Below are 12,254 nucleotides of genomic sequence, written 5' to 3' on the forward strand. Positions count from 1 at the left end.
TCAAATGTTAACAAATTACATAATGAAAACTCAAAACTATCATTACATAAAATAAGATAATGTTATATTTGTAGTACTAATATTATAAAAACCAACAAGTTTAAAATGAATAGTTACAGTAAAAAAACTTTGGTTCCCAACATTTCAATAAAATATCTTTTTTAGATACAATAAATAGAAATAAAAATATCATAGTTATATAATAAACTTTAACATTAAACTCTTTACTCTTCTTCAATATATAATTATGAATAAAATAACAAATTGTCACATACTACTATATCATAATGGATAAATTATTTTGAAAAACCTGTTGTTTTTCTTATTTTTTTGTTAAATTTAAAACTTAATAAACTGGACTTCAACTTTACAAAGACATTGATAATTAAAAGACTTTTAATTCAGTAAAATTGATCTGCTGCTTGACGAGCTAACATATCTGCTTGCTCATTTCCATAATCTTCATTATGTCCTCGTATGTAAGTCTATATAAAATAAAATTATATATTATTTACAATATATAAATTTAACAATAAAGTAATTCAACAATGATCCATAACAAATCTTTCTAATAGATCATTGCAACTATATGAAATAAAACTGAAAATAACATACAAATTCAACAACATCCATATCATTTATGAGACTGTCTAGTTTTAGCAGCATTTCCTTGTTGGCCACTGTTCTACCATTACAATTCTTCCAACCATTGAGCTTCCATTTATTGATCCACTTTGTCATACAATTGATTAAAAACATAGAATCAGTCATTATTTCTACACAATATTCGTCTAAAAAAAAAATATATGAATATGTGTGTAACTAAAAACAAAAAAGTACTGAATACTCAAATCATGAGTAGTGACTATCATATGATATCTGACAAACAAAATTTGAGTAAATTATTAATATTAATATTGAATCATTATTAGGGAACAGTAAATGCATATTTTTATTAATACAAGATTCTAAAAATTTTGAATTATGGCCTTTAGATATTATGCATTTCAAATATACTTCAATTACATCAGCCGATGTGGATTGATCATTTAGCTGTTTTAAAAATATTTTGAGACCTAATAGGCGACATTTAAAATTTAATAATTTAATAATTATATTTAATGTATTTTTTTTTCTCACGTAGTTTGATATTTTTAGTACATATTTTATAAATTATACCTCCAAATTTATGAACATACTTCTGTATTTTTATTACATTTAAATCCATTCCTTAATCATTATTAAAGAGAAATTGGCATTTAAAACTATAATTGTTTATAAATATTATTATGAGACAATTAACATTGTTTTAGAACCCCATACTCATAGCATAGCAACGATATATGTCACATAGTATTTTTTATCAATTTACCTATTACACAATATTGCCTATGAGCCTTAAGACATCTTTTTTTTTTTTTATGACTGGAGTCAAGTTTCAATATTTATACCAAATATATAACATTTTAAGAACAATTATACTTAGTCCAGTGTCTAATAATTATAAAAAGTCAGAAGAACAAAACATCTACTCGAGCGTATATGGATTCACTATTTCTAGGTCAACACAGCCAGTGATTGAAAATTTCAATAAAAAAATAGTAAACAATACTATTATTGTTGGATGGGTTAGCCAACGTGCCTTTTATAGATACTCACTGTAGTCAAGAAGTATATCAATGGCTTTAATTGCAGCATATATCTCAGCGTTATTGTTAGTCTGGACACCGGGCACGCGTAATGACAAGTTCCTGCAATAAATTACATTTAAAATATTACAGAAGATATACATTGTTATAATGGCATACAAACAAAATTAATAATATGAAAATTTATGAGTATATACTTAATACAATAAAATTTTGATAGTTCGAACAAATTCAGACTGAGCATTTTCCGGATTATCGGAGGGTTTTCAGAATTACCTAATCAAATGACTAAGATTTTATTTTTAATTCCACCACCTTTATATTTATTGCACTTTTAATTACAAAAATAATAAATTACTTTAACATAATAAATTACAAAAAATAAAGTATAATAATAGAACTTAAGTATATTAGTCAGTAAGTTTTTTCTGAATAATACTTTTAATTCCGAACAAATTACAAATGTATTTATGAACAAATAGACTTATCACGTCAGGATTATTGCGTTTACTGGATTATCAGGGATCTGGACTATCGAGGCTCTACAGTATACGTTTATACAATTTAACAAATGTGGACACCACTCCACCAAAAAAACCAACACTTAATTTTCAAAGATTAACACTGAATACTGAGTACTGACAACATCAACACCATTGTAATGATATCCAAACGTATGATATGGTGTATGTATAACAGTTGGATTTATTCAATAGGTACCTATTTAATATTTTATGAATTTGTTCGAATGATTGACCAATGCACATGGTATTAAAATACCTGCAGGCTGTAAGATATAAAAATCGAATAAATACTGTCATAAGGGTTACATGATATGGAATTTAACGTACCCAAATATACTTTTAATAATGAAAAATATTCTCCACCATATCAATTATCAATTAAGTTATGTGAAATTTCTGGGCGAGTATACAACAAACCTATATGATAACCTGTGATACAATAACGACTATAATATTGAAATCTATAGATCATATTTCCTCTAGGAATGTTATAAGTACTTAAAACTATTTGAAAATAGGTGCCTTACTGCTCGCATTGAATTTTAATTCATTAGCTCATCTGTCATTACATTTGCATGGCCGTCTATATGGTCTATTAGCATTATTTTTAACATTAGACTCAAAAACATTATTACGCCGGACTGCCGGAGTCAAAATCGTTCAAAAACCAACCCCGAACTACTGAGTAAGCATATTCTAAAAGTTCCTATTTTTTTTTTTTTTTTTTTTATGGTTAGACGACATACATCGAACAAGTGACAATAGTGACGACGCATTAGAATCTGCACAATAATTGTTTATCGTATTTGTTTTTTATTCGATCATTATATTTATTGGCTGTTATACACGTCATGATATCATTTAATAATCTACATAAAACAGCGTTAAATGTTTTAACTGATATACTCACAGTTCATGATCGTCGTCAAACCAAACGCCGACGCCGGCACGCGCGTATCGCGTACCGTTACCCGGACAGGCGCCATCCACGTACACCACCACATCACCGTACCTGTTGTAGTTAAAGGACATATTCCAAACGTCTATACTCACTCTACAGCTTATTATAAACAATAATAATAATAATACGACGGATGTGCGTGTAAAAACGATTGATTGGACTCAGGAAACGTTGCGACAATGGGTTTATGATCGCCAGATGAAACGTGAATTCGACGATGATATTAAAATATCATTAAGATGTGTCGTGTGAGAGACGCGTAGTGGCCAACGGTCAACTGTGTAATAAATAATACAAATTACAATGTAAGAAGACTAAGAAGATATTTTAATAAACCAGATAAGACATAAAACGTGGTACCTAAACTATTATTATTGTGCACCGTTGGCGTTTTGGGAAATCTGTACTGAACAATTTTATTTTTAGCCAACCGAGCACAAATCGTGCGGCAATGTTACGTGTGGTCTTCTTACCATCTTACCTGTCGTGTTACAATAACAATACGTTGCTCATAATTGCTGTGAAGGCAGGGGTCAGGGAGACAGTTCAACGATAGGTTTTGGTAAATCTTTACTTTAGCCATTTAGGACGTTGCCCGGAGTATACTGCGAGGGAGTGATTATCGTGGTTGACGGGGAAGTTGGAATTTCATTATAAAATGAAGCTGAACCATACAGGCCTCGGAATTTATCAAAATTTTCCATTAGTCATTTGTCGAAGTGACATAACTTCCACTAATAGAAACAGGAATAAGGAGGTTTTCATAACGTCGATTAGTTTGCATTATTCAAAGACGGGAGGGTAGATCTAATTTATAAAACATAGTATAAAAAAAGATATTTGTTTTTTTTTTATTTTAGTTAATATAAGATTTATGTAATAAGTATTTTTTTTTTTTTTAGGTAGTTGACTCTATTTTAACACTTAATATAAATAACATAATATGCTTTATTCATGGTTAATTATTTATATGTTGTTAATGGTTAGAATTGAATTAAATATATTAATTGAATTTTTTTGAAATTTAACTTGAAACTCAATTTTATAGATTTTTTTTGATTTTTTATTTAGAGCTGTAGTACAGACTATTCAGCTCAACAATTAAAGTTATATAACAGAAGATTAACAGTTTAAAATGCTTAATATTCAATACATAATAGTGACATTAAGATAAACAGAAATAATTATCGGAGAATTAGACGTAATTGGTAATTATAGGCTAATGAGATAGAGAATAAATGAACTATGGAATGGATTGTTTTTACAGTACGGCTATAAAAGAGAGAAATGAAGCGATTAATTAATGAAGAAACTAGAAAGGTCCGAAATAAATTTTTAAAAATGTGAACGTTAGTGGAATTTTTTGATAATGGAATTTTAACAGTATTTTTTCTTCCATAAGTTTTGAAAATAACTGCCTAACCCCTAACCACTCATACCAGCAGTCACCAACCTTTTGGACTTCATGGACCACTAAATCCATAACTCTAAATTTTACGGACCACGTATACTCATAAGTCTTAAATACTGTAATAATTTTAAAAGACCTTATAATATCACAAGTTTGATTATACGCCTTTAAAATAATTACAAATCAGCAGGTATATTGCCTTTTTTCTCCTGACAGCGACTTTTCTATTGATGCTGTAGTGAAGATTCTGAATATGTAAAAAGGTAATCAGTATATATTAAATAATTACAAGACTTTCTTTATTCGAATACACTTATATTAACTTAATTATAATTTTTCAATACACGAATTATTTAACATATATTTAATTTTATCTATAAACAATTTTAACACTTACATATTTTTGTATAATCGACCTGCGTAGTCTTTTACACTCGCTTGTGATCGTCTGTACGAAAAGACGGGAAAAACACTGTCCTTTGACCGGCGGTGATCGGCCTTTTTATAACTAATGTCCTATATGTGTGTGCGTGTGTATGTGTGCTATCTATTATTCCTTTAATTTTATCTTATTTAATACTAATGACTTATAACTATTTTAAATTATTTTATTTAAATATTCAATTTTAATGATTTATGATTGCTTAGACGCATATCATTTCAAATACCAAATTAAAAAAATATATTAAATTAACATACATTTTATAAAATATTATTAAAGGAATTTTTTTTTGTTTACAAAAAAATTATTTAAATTAGTTTTACTATTATTAATTACAAAAAAAAAAAAAAAAAAATAATAAATAATAATAATAATAAAAGTTAAAATGGGGATTGAATTCGAATTATTAGTGTTCTTAGAATATATTACGATAGTAATATTAGGTCTATTTATTTTATAACATGAGATAATAATTACAATATTATTACTCGTTTATTCTTATTTTTCGTAAACTGAACACGAATACAACGGAATTATACAAAACTTTTGTATATTACGATTATAAACACAAGTCACAACATTACAAATAATGTTCAAATTTTTCTGTGGACCACCAAATTTTTACCGTGGACCACCAGTTGGTGATAGCTGCTTCATACGGTTCACGAGCCGCCACTGTAGTATATTATGATCATGCACTTTACCAGATTCGCCGCGGTTAATGTGTTATGCTTGTTAGGAAAAAATAAGGTAACACTAATAAAAAAGACAACTCTCTGAACACTATAATTCAAGTAAAAAAAATAACACCGGTTTAGCTACTTGAAAAGAAAGGTCCAGTTGTCGCTTACAGAATCCTGTGTAAAAAGTGTAATGTATTAAGAGGTCTTGCCTGGGTGTAAGGTGCACATCCATCATCGAAAGAAACAATATGGTCAATTCAGCCAGAGAGGCTGGCGACTTCATCAAAGCCTTTGCGTTTCCACGGAACGACGGAACTAACCCTATCTTTGGCGGTAGAGACCCTTATTCGGCCTTTGTAATCTAACCTAACCTAACCTTCCCCAGTTTCTGATCACACACAAGAAAGTCACACGTCTTGTGCCTCATTGTCGCTAATACATGTCAATTTCTATGCGATCTTTACAATAAATTCAAGTCGTCCCTTTCATCAGTGATGAAAGAGTTATGTTTAAATTAACCGTTATTAATATTTAAGCTGTTGTACAATAATATGTCAGCATATCATTACAATATTATCACAAAATGGTTCTTTTATTTTTTTTTAAATCTTGTAATTACTGTGCTTTCCATTGGTATAAATGTATAATAATTTCTTTAACATTGATAACTAAATTATTTTATCTCGCATTCTCTATTAAAGTCCAAATCAATAATCTCTCAATAGTTGGTTTAACTTTATCTCCAAGTAGATATTCCTGTAATATAGTACATCTTGGTAATGGTAATTTAATTTTTCAACAATTTTTTTGAAACAAATTCAGTTTTCATTTTATAACATTTATTATTTTTGTTATCTTTTATAGAAACATGTTAATTATTGTTGTTATTTTCATTTATTTTTACAAGTTTTTACAAGACTATGCCTTCCAAGTTTTCCAGATACCCAACCTTTATTGGAGATTTTAAAATTGGTTACTGCGTCTTAATATTTTTTGAGATGAAAAAAATTATGGAATTGGTTTACAGCTCAAACACTTTTTAACAACTCAGCAGACATAAAATTTGAATTACTTTTTTGTATTTTGAAAATTTCACAACTTTTAAAACCTAAAAAAAAATTATATACTAATAATATTGTAAAGAGTAGTTGAGATTGGGTAGTTATAAGGAGAGTTCAATTTTTTTCTTACGTATCTGAAAGTAATCAAAAATAATTTTTTTAAGCAAATTTTAAACGTAAGTATGCTCCAAAAATGTTACATCTACTATACTTACACGCGTACCTAGCAGCCAACAGGGTTATAGATTTAGCGGAATGGATTTCCGTGATTATGAATAAAAGTTGTAATTTCAATAATAGCTTAAATACTGATTACATTTTGTAAAGTGCTGCGCGGCATACTCATGTGATATGTATAAACGTTTACTATACGTCATACGATGTACTACGTCTTGGCCGTTTGAACAAGAATTAACGGGTTTAATTTAATTTTATCGACTCAAATTGTTAATTACATTAAATATAAATCACATTAAATTTTCAAAATATAAACACTTAAATAATAAACAACATGAAAATAAATTTTAAAACAAAATAATTTAATTATAAAAAACTAGTTTACACATAAACCGAAAATGGATTTATTTAAGTGGCGGATTGGCTGTGGTGAAGTCTATGATTTACATAATTTCTACAAATGAGATGCTAGACTACATTTAACTAAGTCTAATTTTATGGGCTTATCCATATTTACAGATAAATTATGTAATCGTATAAATTTAATCTTATACTTGATTAAGAACTGAAGTCATTCGTATTATAATTATGTCAACAAAAATATAAATGGTCATATATATATGTCTGTTTATTTAATCATAGACAATTTATTATTTTGTATTAACTATATATGCATTTTGAAGACATACTATTTTATTACCTTCCTGTATATTTATAAAATTATATAGGTACATGGAGATCTAATATAATTATAAATTATAATAAACTATCTTACCTTGATTTAACTGCAGACTTGTATGATAACCAAAGGGGAAATACGTTGATTTGTTGTTAATGTATTTGTAATTTAAAATTAGACAATAACACAATTTATATATTAGTCTTAAAAATACTCAAAATTTAAATTTAAAACATTATAATAAATAAATAGTCCGCCACGTACGACCACGTTACTATATCCTGAGACATACGCACATGAAGTGCTGGAGTAGGACGGACAAAAGTGTTATCCGAGCTGAGAGAATTATTTATGTAGATAAAGACATAATACATATAATTGTTATGTCTCGACTTGGTCGATTCATGCATCAGCGTGAGAATGAATACGTGATGTATAAAGTGTACTAAAATCTTTATTTAACGTAACTTATTTTACAAAAATACGATGTGTGTAAATATAAGATGTTATAGGTGAACGGTGTACGACCCGACTCCAAAACTACTGATGTACAAAACCGGTGAATGCTGTAACGACCTGACTGAATGTCTTCCTAACCATCTACCAAGCTCTTTTGCGTCGAACTCTAATATTATAACCGGTTCATAAAAAGTGGTGGTCGTGACAGTGGCGACTCCGTTAACACGAGGGATCTCACATTAAGATTTGATATTCATATCAATTATATTATTTATATTCAGGGACGACTACGAGTTTCGACGTTTTCAAAAACTGAGCGACGTGTGATCATATCTAAATGGCTAAATTAAATAATAAAATGTTCACAATATTCGTCTTGGCCTCACATTGCTTGCATTATTGATTATAATACGTGTCGCTACACCGTACAATATTAGTTATAGGAATTCTTATACATAATATGTGTCATGGGCTTATGCCTCGTAACATAATAAACAATAAAAATTATGCTGATAGTCACTTTTGTTAACCATTATAAAGAATGGTTATTATTATAGTATTATATCTACACAAAAATAAAGATACTGATTATAACGTTTTATTTAAAATGTGTGTTTCATTATTTTATACATAAAAATATACTATAGCATGTAACTTGCAAGGGTTTTATCGATTCCGACTGATATTTGTCTATATTAATTCAACCAAATATTTGTTTATGTTGGTTTTATAAAGTATATTTTTTAATTAACAGTACAGGTTATAGTAGATAAAAACATTTAAAAAAGTAATTTATTGTCGTCCACAGCGAAAAATATAACACAAGTATACATATTATGTCAAAAAAAACAATTAAGTACAAAGTATAAGTTGATTTATTTTTTAAAATAGTGGTTTGATAGTGTTAATTTATCAGTTTTTTATTTAAATAATCGTCAAAAATTGTTGTTACATATTTTTTTTAAATTTCATAATTTCAAATAGTACCAATGTACCTACATCATACATGTAATAAAATATTAACATAAATGTAAATGTAAGCATTTTATATTTTGCTATTATTTAAGTAAATAATTTGCAAATATTCAATGAATTGTTAGCCAACGGAATCACGATGTAGAAAAGTTCGGCGGAGTTGATATGCGACTCAATCGATAGATTTCTTACAGGTAAAAATGTTATTTCGATAAAATCGATATACGCCCTAGAGCAGAGGTTCCCAAACTTTTCCTACCCGTGGCGCCCTTTTAGAACTGAAGTTTGCTCATGGCGCCTTTAATAAAATTTACGACTTTTTTTTTTAAATAATATAGATAAAATTCTTCGTCTTCACATGTACTCGTACGTTTACGATTGTTTAATAAAAATCGATCCATAATAATTAAACACAGAACAAAGTCACAATTTAAAGAAAATCACAGAACTTACTAAATATAATATATTCTTAAGAAACTTGAACAAAATGTTATAACATGTCGAGACTAATACCGGAGTGTATAGTTAATAAATAGGTACTAACACTACTAACGCAGAAATGAATTTCACCAGACACTGGCAGACACGAACAGTCGTTTATCTTTATCAAATACAATAATTGTTTAGTATAGTAATAATAACTTATTGTAAGAATCAAGATAATGGTAATAAAAATGACGATGTTCGTCAACGTAAAATATCGTTGTTTATTTTTAGACCAGATAACATAGTCGGCAGCGAGGCACAGCCGCGGCTCCCCTGACAACAAACCGCGGCGCACCAGGGCGCCGCGGTGCACAGTTTGGGAACCTCTGCCCTAGAGCATGCATACTTTGCATACTCATTTAATCTACGTTTACTTCAATATAAAAGGTTTTAAATTAGTTAAATTTATTGGTAACAACTTTAACATTCTATGCATATGTAACTAACTTGCTATGTAGGTACAGTTGGTTTTATCGAATGTAATAAGTTCAGACGTTCAGCGTAAGGTAATTAAATAAATTAAATACTATGAAATCAGCGATGTTAGGTGTCCTGTAGAATAATGATGAAAGAAGTAAGGATTAAATAAATAATAATACCGTAATAATATAAACAACATTTTAATAATTTTAATAATATTTGTACGCATGTATCGGTGAATTATCACGTTTAAATTGACTAAGTTTTGTTAACCTTTAACAGTTATTAAATTATTAAATATTTATGATTGATTACAATGAAGGAATTTTTTATTTAATAAAAAAAATGTACATGACGTGCATACCAAATAATCTGTAGTATTATTAGTATTAATAGCGCAACGGTTTGATAACACATTTTCCAGTAAAATCAGCGTTTTTTTTTTTTTGTTTTTTTTTTTTAATATCAATAAAACTTGTGCGATGAATGTTCGTACGGATGAAGTGACTTGTGATGATGACGATGATAATCGGTGGTGTCAGCGTACTCGCCGTGGTAATTGGGTGCGTCGATCTTTTTGACAACAGCGTTGAAACCGTGTTCGTGGTCAGCGGTGTACTCGACCACGCGGGTGGATCCATCGGGTTCTACGAGACGGTACGATCCTTTGACGTTACCATGTCCGTCACTCACCTCGTGTTGGCTCTTGATGTCATGTGTGTGAAGATCTCTCACACCGTACTCGAAATTATATGGCTTAGATGCATAATCGTAGTGATCAGCGCTGTAACTTTTGTACTCAGTGGGTTGGTATGCAACGGTTAAATGCCCAAATAAAGCGGCAAACATTATAATCTGGAATGATCAATTTTCAAATTTTTATTCAGTTGACAATATATAATCATATAGTATAGGTACAAGTGCGTATTACTGCGTGAATAAAAATAGTATTATTAAAGACAATATAATATATATTTTTTTTGCTTAAACACACCGACTGTCTACATTATAGATTACCCATGAAAATCGATTATATTATTTTCAACATAAAATTTTTTATTAACATTTCGTATTAATTATTAAACTTGATTTAGTTTACAAAATGACACGAAAACGAGAAAAAACTTTTAATTAGTTAAATATTAATAATAAATTAATAACTATAGGTACATTATTTATCATATTAGGTATATTTCAATTAAGAATTTTTTAATAGTGAGTAAGTAGATAATAATTATATATCATAATGATTTCAGTCTAATCTAGTTTGGTTACATCTACGATCTACCTATATGTCATAGTTATCAGGTTTGATTTTAATTTAATAAAACATATATAATTATATTAATATCATTAAAAAACGGAATTAAGATACTATGTGTAACATTTAACCCTAAGGTGTATTACATTAACCCTAGAGTCTAGGACGATTATAACTTTTTTTTTTTTTATAATTATTTATTGTTAATATTGATATTTAAGCAGCTATAGCAATATAATTAAATAGTTATCATGTTCCTTTATCAAATGACAACGTTAAAAATCAAAGACATGTACAACAATTTCTTAAAAATAGAAAAAAGTGTAAAATGTTACGTTTGCCCCCGATCTTCTATTGGGTTAGACTACTTGATTATGGTATTTGTAGAATATTATTTCATGAATATAATATGTATATGAAAAATAAATAAAATATTTATAAGTATATTTCATACAGTAAAACATTGTCAAAATAAAAATTCTAATTGTATTTATTTAAAATGACTAATGAGTAAATATTAAGTGCGTATACGACTATACAATTTAATCTTACCTTTATAGCCATTTTGAATATGTTGTAGATTATACACTTAAACAAAACGCGACGTTTGAAAATAAATTTTGTTTTATAAAAAAATAATTTAACTGATAATAATTGGAACTTTGTTTTTGGTATTTATACTGTAGAATAGTTATAGAAATCCCTACTTTATTAGATTGTTTACATAGATAAATTAAGTAAGGAATTGTTCAAATTACATCAACTCATTAAAAATAATAATATTTATACACGAAATGTCCATCTTTATAATTATTACGGACAATATAATTACATAATTAATTATACTTTTAAACATAAAAAACGTTACGAAAAATTAATGCATAAACTTATTACAATATCATAAAGATATATTTCAACTTACCTATAGGCTATAGCATATATAATATAATAAATAATAATATATGAATACCATAATTATTTGTTAATTTTATAACTAAGTTAAAATAATATTGGCCTAAATGGCTTAATCAGATTTTACAATAATTTTATAACAAACATACTATGT

At 28.0% G+C, this 12,254-nt stretch overlaps 2 protein-coding genes across 3 annotated transcripts; both read right to left on the bottom strand.

The window, feature by feature from the left end:
* Window positions 1–140: 140 nt before the first annotated feature.
* Window positions 141–8,126, bottom strand: LOC112603600 (ribonuclease H1-like). Of its 2 annotated transcripts, XM_025352253.1 has the most exons (5): window positions 7,684–8,126; window positions 3,084–3,411; window positions 1,660–1,751; window positions 616–791; window positions 141–485 (listed from the first exon to the last, which is right to left on the bottom strand). In XM_025352253.1, exons 2-5 carry the CDS (start codon window positions 3,203–3,205, stop codon window positions 402–404), a joined length of 474 nt encoding a protein of 157 aa, XP_025208038.1. In that variant the 5' UTR covers window positions 3,206–3,411; window positions 7,684–8,126; the 3' UTR covers window positions 141–401. The 2 variants fall into 2 exon arrangements, with proteins under 2 accessions (XP_025208038.1, XP_025208039.1); XM_025352254.1 differs by lacking the exon at window positions 7,684–8,126 and having other exon boundaries at window positions 3,084–3,507.
* Window positions 8,127–10,235: 2,109 nt separating this feature from the next.
* On the bottom strand, window positions 10,236–11,822 carry LOC112603631 (cuticle protein 7-like). Its single transcript, XM_025352308.1, has 2 exons — window positions 11,741–11,822; window positions 10,236–10,782 (listed from the first exon to the last, which is right to left on the bottom strand). Exons 1-2 carry the CDS (start codon window positions 11,750–11,752, stop codon window positions 10,393–10,395), a joined length of 402 nt encoding a protein of 133 aa, XP_025208093.1. The 5' UTR covers window positions 11,753–11,822; the 3' UTR covers window positions 10,236–10,392.
* Between the last annotated feature and the right edge of the window lie 432 nt (window positions 11,823–12,254).

The sequence above is a fragment of the Melanaphis sacchari genome, unplaced genomic scaffold (genome assembly GCF_002803265.2).
Source record: "Melanaphis sacchari strain LSU unplaced genomic scaffold, SCAv2.0 Contig10_pilon_pilon, whole genome shotgun sequence".
In the NCBI taxonomy this organism is placed as follows: Eukaryota; Metazoa; Arthropoda; class Insecta; order Hemiptera; family Aphididae; genus Melanaphis; species Melanaphis sacchari.

Bases quoted from the DNA above. Each gene is read 5' to 3' on its own strand.
- LOC112603600 (XM_025352253.1), bottom strand. From the start codon at position 3,205: ATGTCCTTTAACTACAACAGGTACGGTGATGTGGTGGTGTACGTGGAT. The intron at 1,752-3,083 runs GTGAGTATATCA...AATTTATTGCAG, and splicing joins TTTGACGACGATCATGAACT to GAACTTGTCATTACGCGTGC. The intron at 486-615 runs GTATGTTATTTT...TATTTTATATAG, and splicing joins ATATGGATGTTGTTGAATTT to ACTTACATACGAGGACATAA.